The 14692-nt window shown below is 36.0% G+C and overlaps 1 protein-coding gene across 1 annotated transcript; it reads left to right on the forward strand.

Annotated features, from left to right (window-relative positions):
* The first annotated feature begins 5827 nt into the window (after nt 1-5827).
* Nucleotides 5828-13434, forward strand: LOC129443171 (cathepsin Z). Its single transcript, XM_073864382.1, has 6 exons — nt 5828-6017; nt 7965-8128; nt 8302-8481; nt 8803-8953; nt 11911-12076; nt 12504-13434. Exons 1-6 carry the CDS (start codon nt 5881-5883, stop codon nt 12615-12617), a joined length of 912 nt encoding a protein of 303 aa, XP_073720483.1. The 5' UTR covers nt 5828-5880; the 3' UTR covers nt 12618-13434.
* Nucleotides 13435-14692: the final 1258 nt, after the last annotated feature.

A 14692-nucleotide genomic window follows, 5' to 3' on the forward strand; every position in this document is an offset into this window, starting at 1 on the left:
GTTTAGGAAATGTTGTACCTACACTGCAAAAAATGATTTTCAAGAAAAAAAATCTTAGTATTTTTGTCTTGTTTTCAGTAAAAATATCTAAAAATTCTTAAATTTAGATGCTTTTTCTTGATGAGCAAAACGACCAAAAATATCAAATGTTAGTGATTTTGTGCATAAAACAAGCAAAAAAACTGTGACAATGGGGTAAGCAAAAAAATCTTGAACATTTTTCTTAAACACTAAATTCAAGAAATATTTGCTTACCCCATTGGCAGATTGTTTTGCTTGTTTGCTTTTTTGCAGTGTACCAACTGAACTTTATTGTATAACCACATACTGATGAGGAAATACATGGTATACATATACATTGAATGTACTATACAGTAAGTTGCTGTGGATAAAAGCATCTCATAAAGGCTGATTGTGTTGGTTGTCCACTTAATAATTTTCCGACTACAGAGCTTATGTTTTGGTATATTTTGTCTACTTCAAAGGTTTACTCAAATTGATGGTGCATGTCCACTCACCTAAAGGATTATTAGGAACACCATACTAATACTGTGTTTGACCCCCTTTTGCCTTCAGAACTGCCTTAATTCTCTGTGGCATTGATTCAACAAGATTCTTTAGAAATGTTGGCCCATATTGATAGGATAGCATCTTGCAGTTGATGGAGATTTGTGGGATGCAAAGTCAGGGCACGAAGCTCCCCGTTCCACCACATCCCAAAGATGCTCTATTGGGTTGAGATCTGGTGACTGTGGGGGCCATTTTAGTACAGTGAACTCATTGTCATGTTCAAGAAACCAATTTGAAATGATTCGAGCTTTGTGACATGGTGCATTATCCTGCTGGAAGTAGCCATCAGAGGATGAGTACATGGTGGTCATAAAGGGATGGACATGGTCAGAAACAATGCTCAGGTAGGCTGTGGCATTTAAACGATGCCCAATTGGCAGTAAGGGGCCTAAAGTGTGCCAAGAAAACATCCCTCACACCATTACACCACCACCACCAGCCTGCACAGTGATAACAAGGCATGATGGATCCATGTTCTCATTCTGTTTACGACAAATTCTGACTCTACCATCTGAATGTCTCAACAGAAATCGAGACTCATCAGACCAGGCAACATTTTTCCAGTCTTCAACTGTCCAATTCTTGTGCAAATTGTAGCCTCTTTTTGTAGTGGAGATGAGTGGTACCCGGTGGGGTCTTCTCCTGTTGTAGCTCATCCGCCTCAAGGTTGTGGGTGTTGTGGCTTCACAAATGCTTTGCTGCATACCTTGGTTGTAACGAGTGGTTATTTTAGTCAAAGTTGCTCTTCTATCAGCTTAAATCAGTCGGCCCATTCTCCTAGCATCAACAAGGCATTTTCGCCCACAGGACTGGCGCATACTGGATGTTTTTCCTTTTCACACCATTCTTTGTAAACCCTAGAAATGGTTGTGTGTGAAAATCCCAGTAACTGAGCAGATTGTGAAATACTCCCTTCTGGCACCAACAACCATGCCACGCTCAAAATTGCCTAAATCACCTTTCTTTTCCATTCTGACATTCAGTTTGGAGTTCAGGAGATTGCCTTGACCAGGACCACACCCCTAAATGCATTAAAGCAACTGCCATGTGATTGGTTGATTAGATAATTTAATTAATGAGAAATTGAACAGGTGTTCCTAATAATCCTTTAGGTGAGTGTAAAATAAATATATTATTTGATTTTACAATTAAGATAATTAATTACTATAGCACAATAAATATAAAACACTTTACCTTGTTTAATGTATTTAATGCCTAAGATGATGGAATCCAAGAGCAGTCACTATGATAATGAATTAATGTATTGTATACCTTCAATTTCTGCTCCCCCAGTCCTTGCAAAATCTATGATCAAAATCTATGAATCAATTTACCAAAGTGCCTGTTGTGTCGCGAAACTACCTCATAATTTACTTTCAAAAAGTACATAACGCAGTGGAAAAACTCTCATCTCTTTGACTGAGTTAGGAGATACAGTACATGCACTGAATACTTAATTGAACAGGGAGGATATTATGAACTGCTTTTAAAAGCAACACAACTCTGTCAAATTGAATCACATGGCAATCTCAGTGTATGCACTCTGCTGACTGGACAAACACAAGTCATTAAATAACTTCCGACTGTTAAGAGTGCTTACAATAATTTCATTACATAAAAGTTTGATCAAGAAATTACACGCATAGGCTTCCTGGCCTATCAGAAAGCACTTATGTACAAAGTTGAAAAAAACATCAACGGCATTGACTTCTGTTCTTAAATTAAACTTTTTATAATTATTGCATAGACTAATCCATAGACACTAGACATTTATAGAACCACAGAACAATAGAAGAATACATTAAAAAGCAGGAGAAAACACAGAAAAATCTGTGGACAACATAAAAAGCAGAATACAGGGGCTAAAATTAAACCGTACTAACGAGTGATGTAAAAATGTAATGTATAGGGTGCTAAGTTAAGCCAATGTCAGCCGATTCCCTAGGGGTTTAAAAAAACTCCTAGGAGAAAAACCCATTGGGAAAAGTCATAGGGAGAAAAAACCTTTACAGCGAAGAAGAAATCGATTGTATAGAGGATATACTATATATTAGATACTATATTATAAAATTGCATATAAAATATACCAATTGTGCCCTGTTAAATCATGTTAGTGGACTTTAAATGACCTCATAATTTAATAATTAGGTCTTTTAACCCTTACAATCAGGTTTTGTCATTTTTTATTAAAAAAAAAAAAGATTTCCCATATTATATGACATTATTTGTACTAGAAAGGACAGTCTTTCATTAACGATTTTAATATTGTTTTTGTTTTATTTATTTATGTATTTTACCAGTTGTACAGAACTTCATTCCTCAGCTACCGGTAAGGTAGATACTTAAAATAAATACAAAGCGTTTTAATGCCACCTTGTGGTAAAAATTAATTACTACAGTTCACTTCATCAGACCTTCAAATATCTATTAAATCATGTATTTTACGAAACAAAACAAAACTGTTATTGCTTGGAGGAATTACTGTGTAGAAAAAGTTTAATTGTCATTAAATTTCTCAAATGTATGATTAATTTGTTATTGTATACTGTTTATCATATATTAAATAATAAGTTAATGAAACATTTAAATTCATTTTAATCTTTACAGTTTTACATTTTTAGTCATACTTGTGACATATTGCCTAAACAGACTGGAATTCAATAGTCAAAAACAAAATTATTAGAGATTAAAAGACACTATAATTATAATACACTAATAATTATATGAATGTCATAAGCTGGACAAATCGTTTTGAAAGTGATCCAAAGAAATGATATCGTTCATGTAGTCCATTGTTTTTCAAAGTATAAAATGTAATAAAAACATGTATTCCTCTTTTTCCACAATCGTTATAGTTATGTGGTGGTGTAGACGCCAATATTATCTTAAATCATCATGATTTTAAAACTTTAAAATTGTGATGTGTACGTATTTTTTTCAATCAATCAAGTTACTACATTGCTTGACAACCCGAGAGCCTACAATTTAGATTTTTCTACCTTAATATAAATTAATATTTTCATTGCCTAAGGGTGGGTTGCACCAACAAGGATTAAATTAAGCAGAGTTTAGAGCTAATCTAGGGTTTGTTGATCCCAGTTTAATTTTAATTCGAGTTGTGTTGCACCACTTAAATTTAAACACAGATTAACAAATCTTAGATTAAATCTTTAAACTGTATTAAATCCTTCATCTGCGATTTATTTTGTCCGCCATGTTGAATTTTCCGGTGTAATTAAACAGCAACAATGTTGACGTTGTCATTCAAAAAGGAAATAAACAGTTTATGCAAGCAAAGGTAATGTAATTGTTGTATTATAAATCACCTACATACACCGGTAGGCTAATCTAAAGGTCTGATTCAAATAAAAACATTTGACAATCTTTTAAAAACAATTAACAGACCAGGAAATATTGTGACAGGAAATATCGCAAAGCTCAGATATTGTGCTATAATGAACAAGATGTGTCGACGCATTTGTCATGAAGCGCCACCGTGTGTCCGTACATTCACAGTCCTTCGTCTGACTGGAGCGCGCGTGACAGAGGAGAAGCACATACGAGCATCGGTAGCTGTCACCGGTGCTGTTAATAAAGCAATAAGCCCCAAGAAGCAGTGGGTTACCAGTGCATTTTATAACGGCTAAGGGGCGTTGTTAGGCACGACGCGAAGCGGAGTGCCTAAAACCCCCTTAGCCGTTATAAAATGCACTGGTAACCCACTGCTTCGCGGGGCTTATTGCGTTTATAAAACGGTTGCTTCAAATTATGTATAGCAGGATTTCATATAATAAAACACAGCAAATAAGTTGTAATTATATTAGTACAGATATTAGTCTTCCGCCAAACAAAGTAGTTCCTCAGACTCAAGTGTGTCTGCAACAGAGCGGTTCCCAAGCAAAACAGACGGAGTAAAGACACAATGAAAATATGATTCATTAAGACTGTGGTGTTTATTTTCATAAATTAACATTCATCTAATTTATACATTAACATTTATACCGTGCAACTGTTGACGTGTGGATCAAATATGCTTGGAAGCATGCTTAACACTTTCCCTGCCAGCGTTTTTTAAAAGAGTTGCCACCCAGCTTTAGTTAAACATTAATGCCTTCCAGAAAAATGTTCTTCTTTAGATATATAAACATACAATATATCAAATGAAAGAACAGACCCTCTGCTTTCAAACAACAAAATAAAAACGTTTCACCCTACCTTCAATTGTTCTTTTATCCTCTCAAATTTTGAGCAAAATGTTGGGATAATTCCATTTCTGTGAATGACTTTTGTTAGAGATCCGATTCAGATCGCTGATCAAAAAATACACTTGAGTTTTAAAGTGTTGAGTGAAAGCATCAGTGTTTGTGAAAGATCGCCACCCAGTGGATAATATACGGTACAACTACTCCTCACGGAAGCATAATCAACAAGAAAACTCAACAATATTTATTGACACTTATCTGGATATCGCCATTAATTGTTCAATTGTTGAGGATTATAATTAATACAATATAATATAATTAGCCCACCCAATAAATCAAAATTGACAACAAAATCCGACATTTTGACAGTTATTTTCTACAGTACACAACAACAGTGGCGCAGTGATACAAGCTATGTAATACGGTTTGAGCCGTGGGTTTACCGGTGAGTTTTATCACAGCTGAGAACGCGTTTCAACCAATCAGAATGAAGAACCAGAACTGGCCGTTTTATAATAATCTTTTTGAGCCGCCAAACTCACTTTGTTGAGATGTTATAATAAACGCATCTTTAAATAGCGCCACCACGCTCACGGTATGTGTTTCTAATAATTTAGCCAGACATTTAATTGTAAAAAAAACATATTTAAACCTCCTCATATGCAAGTTTAAAGTTAATCCCTCACTGAGATTTAAAACGGAGTTTAAAGTAATGGAGCAACAGGATTAAAGATAATCTAGATTTACTGTAAGATTTAAACCTGGATCAAAATGACAGTTTAAATTTAAACCTGTTTATTTTTAAACAGGTTTAAAGTTTGGTGCAACGGAATTATTAAATAAGCTTTGATTTAAACCAGATTTAGGCCTAATCCTTGTTGGTGCAACCCACCCTAAGTGTTTTTATTCTGTACAATCCGGTTTATTTCTTTCCAGTGCTGTAGAGGGCGATAAATGCATATTTTTAAGAGGTTCGATCGAAGTAACGTGAAAGCTGTGCTCTCGCGGTACTTCGACGTCATAAGTCGATCGGTCTGCGCAGCGCTGGATGAAGTCGAGCGGAACTAAGATTTCCGCATTGTTTATACGCCGCAAGTAAACACCGAACATGGCAAGCGGTTTGTTTTGGTTGTCAATATTGTTTAGTTTAGCTGTAAATATATCTGCAGGGGAAATTAATGATGATCAGGAGATATCACACGCATGTTTTAAACCTATCGAGGACAGCAGACCATCATTTATAAGGTATGGACATTAATACACCATGGTATTTTACCAGTACAAGGAAGTACTTTAAAGTAAGTTTTTTCATGAAGTTTGTAAGATAGATACAGTCAAGAAATATAAGCACAAACTTATATATTATGAATGTGTCTTAGGTAGCCAAAACTGTAATGGTTCAAATGTGGCAGGCCTGAAAAAAATATCCTGGATGCGGATGAATAGAAATGTTACATTCTATCATTTTCAAACATTATGTTTAAGGGTGTTTTCACATATAGTTCATTTTAAAAGAACCAAACCCAGTTCACTTAAAGTGAACCAGAAAAGGAACTAGCTGAATGTGACCTCAGTCCTTTTGGTGTTCACAATATAGTGGACTCAAAAGAGGACCCAGTTCTTTTTTTGGTCCTCTTCAGAACTGAAGTGATCTCAGACCTTTTCTTGTTCACATCACAACTTCATAAGAACTCAGATCCCAGCTTTCTGTGCAGCAGTTGATTTTGATACAATGTCCAAACAACACGCAAAGCGGACCAGGACCTCATTGATTTCACCTATCAAAAAGAAATCGAACCACAAAAGAACCCAAAAGCGAACCGTACTCAGACTACCTCCTGACGTGGTCTGAGTTCGGTTCACTTCTGGGTCCTTTTAAGGGGGTCTGAGATCACTTGGTTTGTTCACATACCCTGAACTGATCTGAGAGCGTTTGGAGGGCTCAAACGAACTAGGTGTGAAAACACCCTAAATGTTCACACAATGTTTAAAACGACAGTTTTCTATATTTACTTTTTAGCTTGTTATGTAAATGATAGTGAAACCTTGTTTTTTCTTTTAAAACTGTTATAAAACATTATTTCTGAATGTTCAGTCAAAATATTGCTTCAGAGAACACAAATAATTTATAAGGCAGCTAAGATGTTGATGGTTTGTTTCATTTAAAGTCACAATTATGGCGATCAGTGTTTGTTTTAGTTGGACCCTTGACTTATAGCTTACTAGTTTTTTTCTTGGCTGCTATAACTTTGTGTGTTAAAATCACGTTTGTTATGGCATAAAGAAGCTTGTGATTTAGTATTATAGTTGTTGTGGTTAGTATCTGATAGTAGTGCTCAACATCTAGTGATTTAAGTTAGTGATGGGGAAAATGAAGCCTCGACTAATACGTCCCTTGACTGTTGATTCAAACAATGATTCAAAGCTTCGAGGGTGTCAAAAACAGCGCCATCTTTTGGTTAATAAAACATAAAGCAGTTACTTCTGGAAGAAGCTCCATCAATGAAGCAACAAGCTGATGAAATTCAGATTAATTTTAAGGTTATGTGAACAAATAAAGCTTAGACAACATGTATGTGAATGGTCAATATAATAAATGTATTTACTCATTCAAGTGTGGCAATACATTTCAGTATGAGTTAAAATTCATACAATTCGATACTGTATTTTACTGAATAATGTTCACATGCACAGGTATATTTACAAACAATACTATCTATAAAGCATTATGAGGGATATAAAAAACATCTGGGTTGCGAAAGTTTTGATATGCAAAGCGTCAAAATCAAAGCTTAACCTGGCATGCCCATTTTTGAGAACACAATTAATTTATTAGGCTTAGATGTTGATGTTTTGTTTTATTTAAAGTCAACATTATGGTGATCAGTGTTTGTTTTAGTTGGGCTCTTGTCCCTTTACTTATGGCTTACTAGTTTTTCCCTGGCTGCTATAACTCGAATCAAAGCTTCACCTGGCATGCCCATTTTTGCTTGACATAAGCTCAGAAGCCTCGGTTCAAATGTAACATCACTAATTTGAGTTATTCATTCATTGCTTGCTTACTCGTTGAAAGTATTTTTTTCATCAATGATGTGATACCAAAGATTATGTTATGGGTTATGTTTGATTTTGTATTTAACTTGACTAATATAGCACAAATTGTGTAATAATATTTAACATGTGTGTTTTTAGGACATATCCCAGACCTCATGAACATATAAATGCTTCTGATCTCCCGGCATCCTGGGATTGGCGCAACATTGATGGCAAAAACTATGTGAGCATCACACGCAACCAGCACATTCCTCAGTACTGCGGCTCGTGCTGGGCTATGGGTGCTACCAGCGCGCTCGCAGGTGAGAGTTTTATTTATTCAGAACTGTTCATTTTACATAAAAAATAAAGGGTGATCTATAAACCATCCTCTTAGTGTTAGCTTTGGATGAAAGTCTACTAAATTAGTAACTAGGAGTATGTTAACTCTGTCAGTAAAGTCAGTTACTCTTATGTTTTTCTCCCTCCTTTAAAGATCGCATTAACATCAAGAGAAAGGGGGCTTGGCCATCTGCTTACCTGTCTGTGCAGAATGTGATCGACTGTGGAGATGCGGGGTCATGCTATGGCGGTAATGATCTGGGTGTATATGCATATGCACACCAGCAGGGCATTCCCAATGAGACCTGCAATAATTACCAAGCCCGCAATCAAAGTAAGACAATAACTTTAAAATGGCACAAGACTTAAATATTAAACTTTGGCATATGGTTCTCCACTGTTTGTCCAACAGTCCAATGAATAATGAGGTGTGCTTCTTTAAGCAGCCAGAATTAAGATTATAGATTTGGTGGATGATAAATGCACCTTAGCAGCCTCTTTCAACATTCTAGCATTATGGGATGAGACGTTTGGCATGACTGACAAAATATCAAGTGTAAATAACATCAAGTACAAACAATAAATTGCAATATGCGAGTCTGGATCTCACAAACAGGGTTACATACCGTATTTAAGTCTTGATCTGTGTTTGCAGAGTGCAATTTATTTAACCAATGTGGCACGTGTTCGTTCTTTGGTTCCTGCTCCATTATAAAAAACTACACATTGTGGAAGGTTGGAGACTACGGGACGGTCTCTGGACGGGACAAAATGAAAGCTGAGATCTACAAAAATGGACCAATAAGGCAAGTTTTAAACCCTAACCTTTAATATAAAGTAACAATAGGGTCATTGTAGCTATTAGACATGTAACATAATATTTGACTAGAAAGCTATTTTGTTACTTTATAAAGATCAATGTGTTGTAGGCTTTTTAACTATGTGAATCATTAAAAAATATTAACTCAGGTCTCAAACCCACAAAAATTCCCCCAATTTACCCAATAATTCATTTTAACAGCTTGGTTGCTAATTATTTTGGTGTGCCCAGGGTATGTATGTGAATTATTAGCTCAAAATACCACACAGATAAGTTATTATAATATGTTAAAATTATATAAATATATATATATATATATATATATATATATATATATATATATATATATATATATATATATATATATATATATATATATATATATATATATATATATAAATTATCCCCTTCTGACATCACAAGGAGAGCCAAATTTCAATGACCAATTTTTTCACATGCTTGCAGAGAATGGTTTACCAAAACTAAATTACTGGGTTGATTCTTTTTAACATTTTCTAGGACTGCATCTGAAAACTAAGGCAGTGACTGCCTCGCTTCCTCATGAGGCAATGACTTCGGAGGCATGAAGGCAGCTCAGAGAAACGTTTTCGGACACAGAGAGCGCCTTTGTGATAACTAATTACATATTTGAAAACTACAATACTAATTTCTTGCTAGAAATGCAATTAAAAGGTGTAAAAAGTAATTATATATACCTTTATTTACACTAAATTTGTGCTCCAGATGCTTCTTTGGCCGCCATTTTATTTTTTCAAACTCGACCAGGCTCGACCAATCACATTGTATGCCCACGCATAGAATTGTGGGACAGGACAATGGAGGTACCTCAGGAGATAGGAAATAAACAAACATTGAATTCGGACATGCCTTGATGCCTTCCTGCCTTGGATGCTGCCTCAGAAGGCAGCATTTTAGAGTTTCGGACGCAGCATAGGTTGATAGAAGCACTGGGGACCCAATTATAGCACTTAAACATGGAGAAAGTCAGACTTTCATGATATGTCCCCTTTAAATGAGGCTGCTATGGCACATAGACCTCTAGAGGTTGCAAACTCCGAAATGAGCCGCAGATTATGTTATAAAAAATCGTCACGTGCAGGTTTGTAATTTGCAAACAACAAAAAACATTTCAAATGTAAAACTTAGCAAATAAACTTCCTATGGTTGTCTGGATTATTAGGAACACCTGTTCAATTTCTCATTAATGCAATTATCTAATCAACCAATCAAATGGCAGTTGCTTCAATGCATTTAGGGGTGTGGTCCTGGTCAAGACAATCTCCTGAACTCCAAACTGAATGTCAGATGGGGAAAGAAAGGTGATTTAAGCAATTTTGAGCGTGGCATGGTTGTTGGTGCCAGACGGGCCGGTCTGAATATTCACAATCTGCTCAATTACCGGGGTTTTCACATGCAACCATTTCTAGGGTTTACAAAGAATGGTGTGAAAGGAAAAAACATACAGTATGCGGCAGTGCTGTTGGCGAAAATGCATTGTTGATTGGGCCAACTGATTCATTATGATAGAAGAATAACCTGATAGAATAGAATAACCATTCGTTACAACCGAGGTATGCAGCAAAGCATTTGTGAAGCCACAACACGCACAACCTTGAGGCGGATGGGCTATAACAGCAGAAGACCCCACCGGGTACCACTCATCTCCACTACAAATAGGAAAAAGAGGCTACATTTTTCACGAGAATTGGACAGAAGACTAGAAAAATGTTCCCTGGTCTGATGAGTCTTGATTTCTGTTGAGACATTCAGATGGTAGAGTCAGAATTTGGCGTAAACTTAAACTTTATTTTACTTTACAATCATATACATATTTATTTAATACAACAGTGCAGGTGCAAAAGAGGAGCTGGGGTCTCATCAGCTTCCTTGTTCAGTAGTCAGGTGGTTAGGTAGTCTGCCATTATGCCAAACGTTAGTTACCTAAAAATTCCATGCAACGCAAAAACCAGTGAGCATCAATGGTCCCTATGTTCCCTTACTGGAAATCACGTGACCTTTTCTAAAGCCCTCCAACCGAAAATCACGTGAGCCTACTCAATAAACTTTATGAAATGCAAACTTTTATAAAGACAAACGTTTGTTTTAGTTTAAATATAAACACACATTGCTAGACAGTTAGGGACCACAATACTCAATATTTAAAATAATATTTATTTTAAATTGTAAAGATTTTTATATGTAACATTTAATAATATTCCTCCAATTTTATGCACGTATATGTAAGAACATAATTACAGCGCTTTTTACAATGTGTAAACTTTATGTTGGTTTTTCCGGTTGTTGATGAGTAACAGCTGTTAATGATCACAACGCGCAGCCATGTCACAGGAGAATAAGTAGTGCCCAATGTGAAGTGAGCTAGAGTCCTTACCAGTGCCCGAACCTGCATACACATTCACAACATCGAGAGATTGGGAACAAATTGAGACACTCGCCGAGCAGCACCCGCAGCCAGCAACAGTGCAGTGGTTGGGTGCGTCGCTCTAATTTGCCAGTGTAGAACGTTGCGTCGCATTAGTTCCGCTTTTGTAAAATCTAAATAAATTTATACTTTTTTATTTTGTCAGCACGGGGTGGCCAGTGACATGTCTACAGAGGCACGGGCCACCCTTGGCCTTCGCGTAGAACCGCCACTGTTCCTAATAATCCTTTAGGTGAGTGTATATATATAGCTCCTTTAATGAAAAAGAAGGTCAACTCTAACAGAATAAAACTTCAAAGTAGAAGGCCATATATTTCACCCCATGTCACCCCCTATACTGTAACATTTCTCATGCATAATGTCAGTGTGTAAGCCCCATATCACGTTTTGCACATATATAGACTTGTGCACAAATCTCAAAGCCCTGGCACATTGTATAATAGTTATTATATCTTTTGTATTTTATTTCTGTGTTGCAGCTGTGCAATAAAAGCCACTAAAGGCCTGGAGGCATATAATGGAGGGATTTTTGCAGAATTTCACATACTGCCTATTTCAAACCACATCATCTCAGTGGCAGGCTGGGGCGTAGCAGAGGATGGAACGGAGTATTGGATTGTCCGCAACTCCTGGGGCGAGTTTTGGGTGAGTAACGTAACAGGGTTTGGGTCTCAGATCTGTTTTATAAAATAAGGGTTGAAAAATCAAAAATTTGAGTCTTCAACAATTTTTTGGATACTAAGCTAAGCATTTCTAACTTGTGTTTTTGCAAAGTCAGACAATTTTAAAAAATACTGTAAAATACTTTAATGCTCAATATGTGATTTATATGAGATTTACAAAGTGTATAAATTATGGATTTTTGTGACATTGTCAAAGGGCCCACGAGACCACTGGTTAATGGCCCTGATAATTGCTATGCTTTTCTCAGAATGGATTTAAAGCAATTCGAAATCAATAGAAAAGATTCACAAAATTGTTTTACATCTTTGCAATCTTATGTAAAAAATCAGATTCTGCAATTTAACTAGTTCTCATAATAAAACAGGGTGTCTTGTTTGATCTCTTATAGGGTGAGTCGGGCTGGGCCAGAATTGTCACCAGTGCATATAAGGGTGGGAAAGGCAACTGGTTCAACCTCGGCATCGAGGCAAGATGTGCGTATGGAGACCCAATAGTGACGTAAAACAAAAGGGGGAAATCTGAAACAATTGACTCCATATTCTTCATAATAGGGGAAGTGGAATCAAATACTTTGCCAAGCACGAACAGATGGCAGTGACTGTGAACCTGTTATTTGTAATTGTGATGAAATGTGCAGTTTTTATGGTTTTAAATCATTATTGAAATATTAAGATGGGAGATTTGTCATATTAGGCTCTTACCTCAGATGTATTGAAGTGCTTTCATCATGCACTATTATTTTATTCATTTTGCCAATTTTTTTAGTGTGTTTTTAACTCTTAAATATTTATCATAAATTAAAACAATAAAAATAAGTAGTCCTCGTCGTTTTCTTAATACAAAATATAATTTCTTATACACTTTAAGAATGCTGTGTTGTTTTAACATATGATTGGGGGAAATATGGACGAACCCAACCGTTGTTTTTAGGTAAGAAATCACACAGAAGGGGCTTATTTTGCAATAACCAATGGCTGCCTGTACATTATCCCGCTTATTACATGACTATTTGCCTCATAAGTAAAGTAGTGAACATTAAATATTTATTTTAAATATTTTATTTTCTCATTTTAGGTAAGACAAGACATTCAAATGTCCCAAACACACTGTTTGGTTTAATCATTTGCAAATATAATGTCACATATGTAATTAAAAGACAAATTTATATGATTTTTTGTGTAATAAAAATGCACCTGTCAAAATGATTTGCAGCATCCAGATTACAGGGTGTTAGTAGTTTTGAACAGTTGTTATCTGGGAATAACAAACCTACAAATGTCATGACTGGCCAATCAGAATAAAGCATTCCAACAAGTGTATTTATTTGTATAGCGCTTTTTAACAATGTTTTCAAGGTGCAGTGTGTAAAGTTCAGCGGCATCTAGTGGTGATGTTGTGAATTGCAACCAACGGCTCAGTCCACTGCTCACCCCTTGCTTTTGAAATGCATAGAAAAGCCCCCACCGGAAAAAGGGGTGTAAGACGTCACCCATCGGCCCAACAAAGGTATCCAATGGCGTGGTGAAGGGATCACGTGTTCTTGCCGTCCGTAGCGCTTCTAGAAGAATAACTCCATATCAGGATTATTTCAAATTTTTTTGACCTCTGTATTTAAATTATAATCTGACTCCAATTTTATAAAGTAAGAATTTGGTGTATTATTCCAATTATCTGTTGATCATAATTTAGATATTTGATTATTTATAAATTCCCATAGTCTTAATTATTCGTTCATAGGGACCCGGTATTGCGTATATCTCACGGACACAAAATTGTCAGTCTGATCTTAGTCAGAGGTTGCCGGGAAAACTAATATTTTTACGTCTGGCCGCCCCATGCTTGCTCCGATCATAAAAATAGTTACTTTAGTTTAGCGCTCATGCAACTTGCTAAGGCAGGTGATAGACATAAATCTGAGAGTTTTAATGAATGTGCCCCATGCTCCATTCGACCATCAAAACACCAGTGTGATCATATCCTGACACACTTATTTTGCGGTAATACCAGACTCCTTCTAATCTACTGGAAATAATAATTTCTGAAAGAATTAAAATAAATCAATACAATTTTGAAGAATTTAAAATGAATCCATATTAACAATTTATTATACCAGGCAGGTTCCAGCTTAAAGAATATCATACAGAATATGATTCAATTCCAATTAAAATGATCAACAGTTGCAACAGTTACAAAGTCATACCTGGCAATAGACACTCTGGCTACAGAGTACTTCTATCATGAATATAATACACCCAAAATGGTTTAGGAAGATTCTTGTTAAAAGTTTCTTCCATTATGTTTGAATACACACAGGGTGTGGGAGATTCTGGGTACAGAATAGCTCCCAGAACATTTTGCCAGGCCACCTTTTATACACAGCTTGAGACAAAGACATAAAAACCCAGTTTGACCTGTACCAAGTGATACTAAAGTACACCTGGTCAAAATCCAGTTTGACCTGTGCCAATTAAGTGATACTAAAGAGCACCTGGTCAAACTAGCCAGAAGTATCTGGCAACCCACCTCTACAAGAAATGCATATTTTATCCTAAGTTCTAAAACCATGATCCATCTTAT

The sequence above is a fragment of the Misgurnus anguillicaudatus genome, unplaced genomic scaffold (assembly GCF_027580225.2).
Source record: "Misgurnus anguillicaudatus unplaced genomic scaffold, ASM2758022v2 HiC_scaffold_26, whole genome shotgun sequence".
Lineage (NCBI taxonomy): Eukaryota > Metazoa > Chordata > Actinopteri > Cypriniformes > Cobitidae > Misgurnus > Misgurnus anguillicaudatus.

Excerpts from the sequence above, each read along its gene's own strand:
- LOC129443171 (XM_073864382.1), top strand. The coding sequence starts at position 5,881 with ATGGCAAGCGGTTTGTTTTGGTTGTCAATATTGTTTAGTTTAGCTGTA. Across the intron at positions 8,129-8,301 it reads TGCTACCAGCGCGCTCGCAG|ATCGCATTAACATCAAGAGA; the intron begins GTGAGAGTTTTA and ends CCTCCTTTAAAG. Across the intron at positions 12,077-12,503 it reads ACTCCTGGGGCGAGTTTTGG|GGTGAGTCGGGCTGGGCCAG; the intron begins GTGAGTAACGTA and ends GATCTCTTATAG.